The sequence below is a fragment of the Lottia gigantea genome (genome assembly GCF_000327385.1).
Source record: "Lottia gigantea unplaced genomic scaffold LOTGIsca_60, whole genome shotgun sequence".
Taxonomy (NCBI): Eukaryota; Metazoa; Mollusca; class Gastropoda; family Lottiidae; genus Lottia; species Lottia gigantea.
In genome coordinates, this window is record NW_008710050.1 from 711867 (window position 1) to 712816 (window position 950).

The 950-nt window shown below is 28.2% G+C and overlaps 1 protein-coding gene across 1 annotated transcript; it reads left to right on the forward strand.

Moving 5' to 3' along the window:
- Nucleotides 1–272: 272 nt before the first annotated feature.
- Nucleotides 273–593, forward strand: LOTGIDRAFT_166686 (hypothetical protein; the record flags this gene model as incomplete). Its single annotated transcript, XM_009064102.1, has 1 exon — nt 273–593. One exon carries the CDS (start codon nt 273–275, stop codon nt 591–593), a length of 321 nt encoding a protein of 106 aa, XP_009062350.1.
- Between the last annotated feature and the right edge of the window lie 357 nt (nt 594–950).

Genomic DNA, 950 nt, shown 5'->3' on the forward strand with positions numbered 1-950 from the left:
TTCAAATAATATTTGTCAGCATACGCCAGTAGTAGGAGGGTAGTAGAAGTGTAGTAGAAGTGTAGTAGTATATATTCCCAATTCATTACAATACTAATATGTAATACGAAAATGTGATACATGAATATGTGATAAGTGAATATGTGATACATGACTATGTGATACATGAATATGTGATACATGACTATGTGATACATGACTATGTGATACATGAATGAAGATGTGATAAGTGAATATGTGATACGAACTTGTGATATATGAATATGTGATACATGAATGAAGATGTGATAAGTGAATATGTGATAAGTGAATATGTGATAAGTGAATATGTGATAAGTGAATATGTGATAAGTGAAGATGTGATAAGTGAATATGTGATAAGTGAATATGTGATAAGTGAAGATGTGATAAGTGAATATGTGATAAGTGAAGATGTGATAAGTGAAGATGTGATAAGTGAAGATGTGATAAGTGAAGATGTGATAAGTGAATATGTGATAAGTGAATATGTGATAAGTGAATATGTGATAAGTGAATATGTGATAAGTGAATATGTGATAAGTGAATATGTGATACGAACTTGTGATATATGAATATGTGATAAGTGAATATGTGATATATGAATATGTGATAAGTGTGAGAATATATAAATAACACAATGTTGCTGGTTCTATCATTATATTCCAGTAAATAACTGATCATAGGAATAGTAGAGTACTTATACAATACGTAGAAGTGTTTCAGTGATTTTGCTTGTTAACAAAGCAATTTCCCCTACATGTTAGATATGAATATATTCTAGTATATGAATTGCTGTATATACCTGATAATAATAATGGTAGTGTATATACTATATATAATATTATTATAAATTAAATGATAAAACATGTTTACAGTAATCGATGCCACTATTATTCTACCTGACAACAAAACAATTACATGTTATTTAC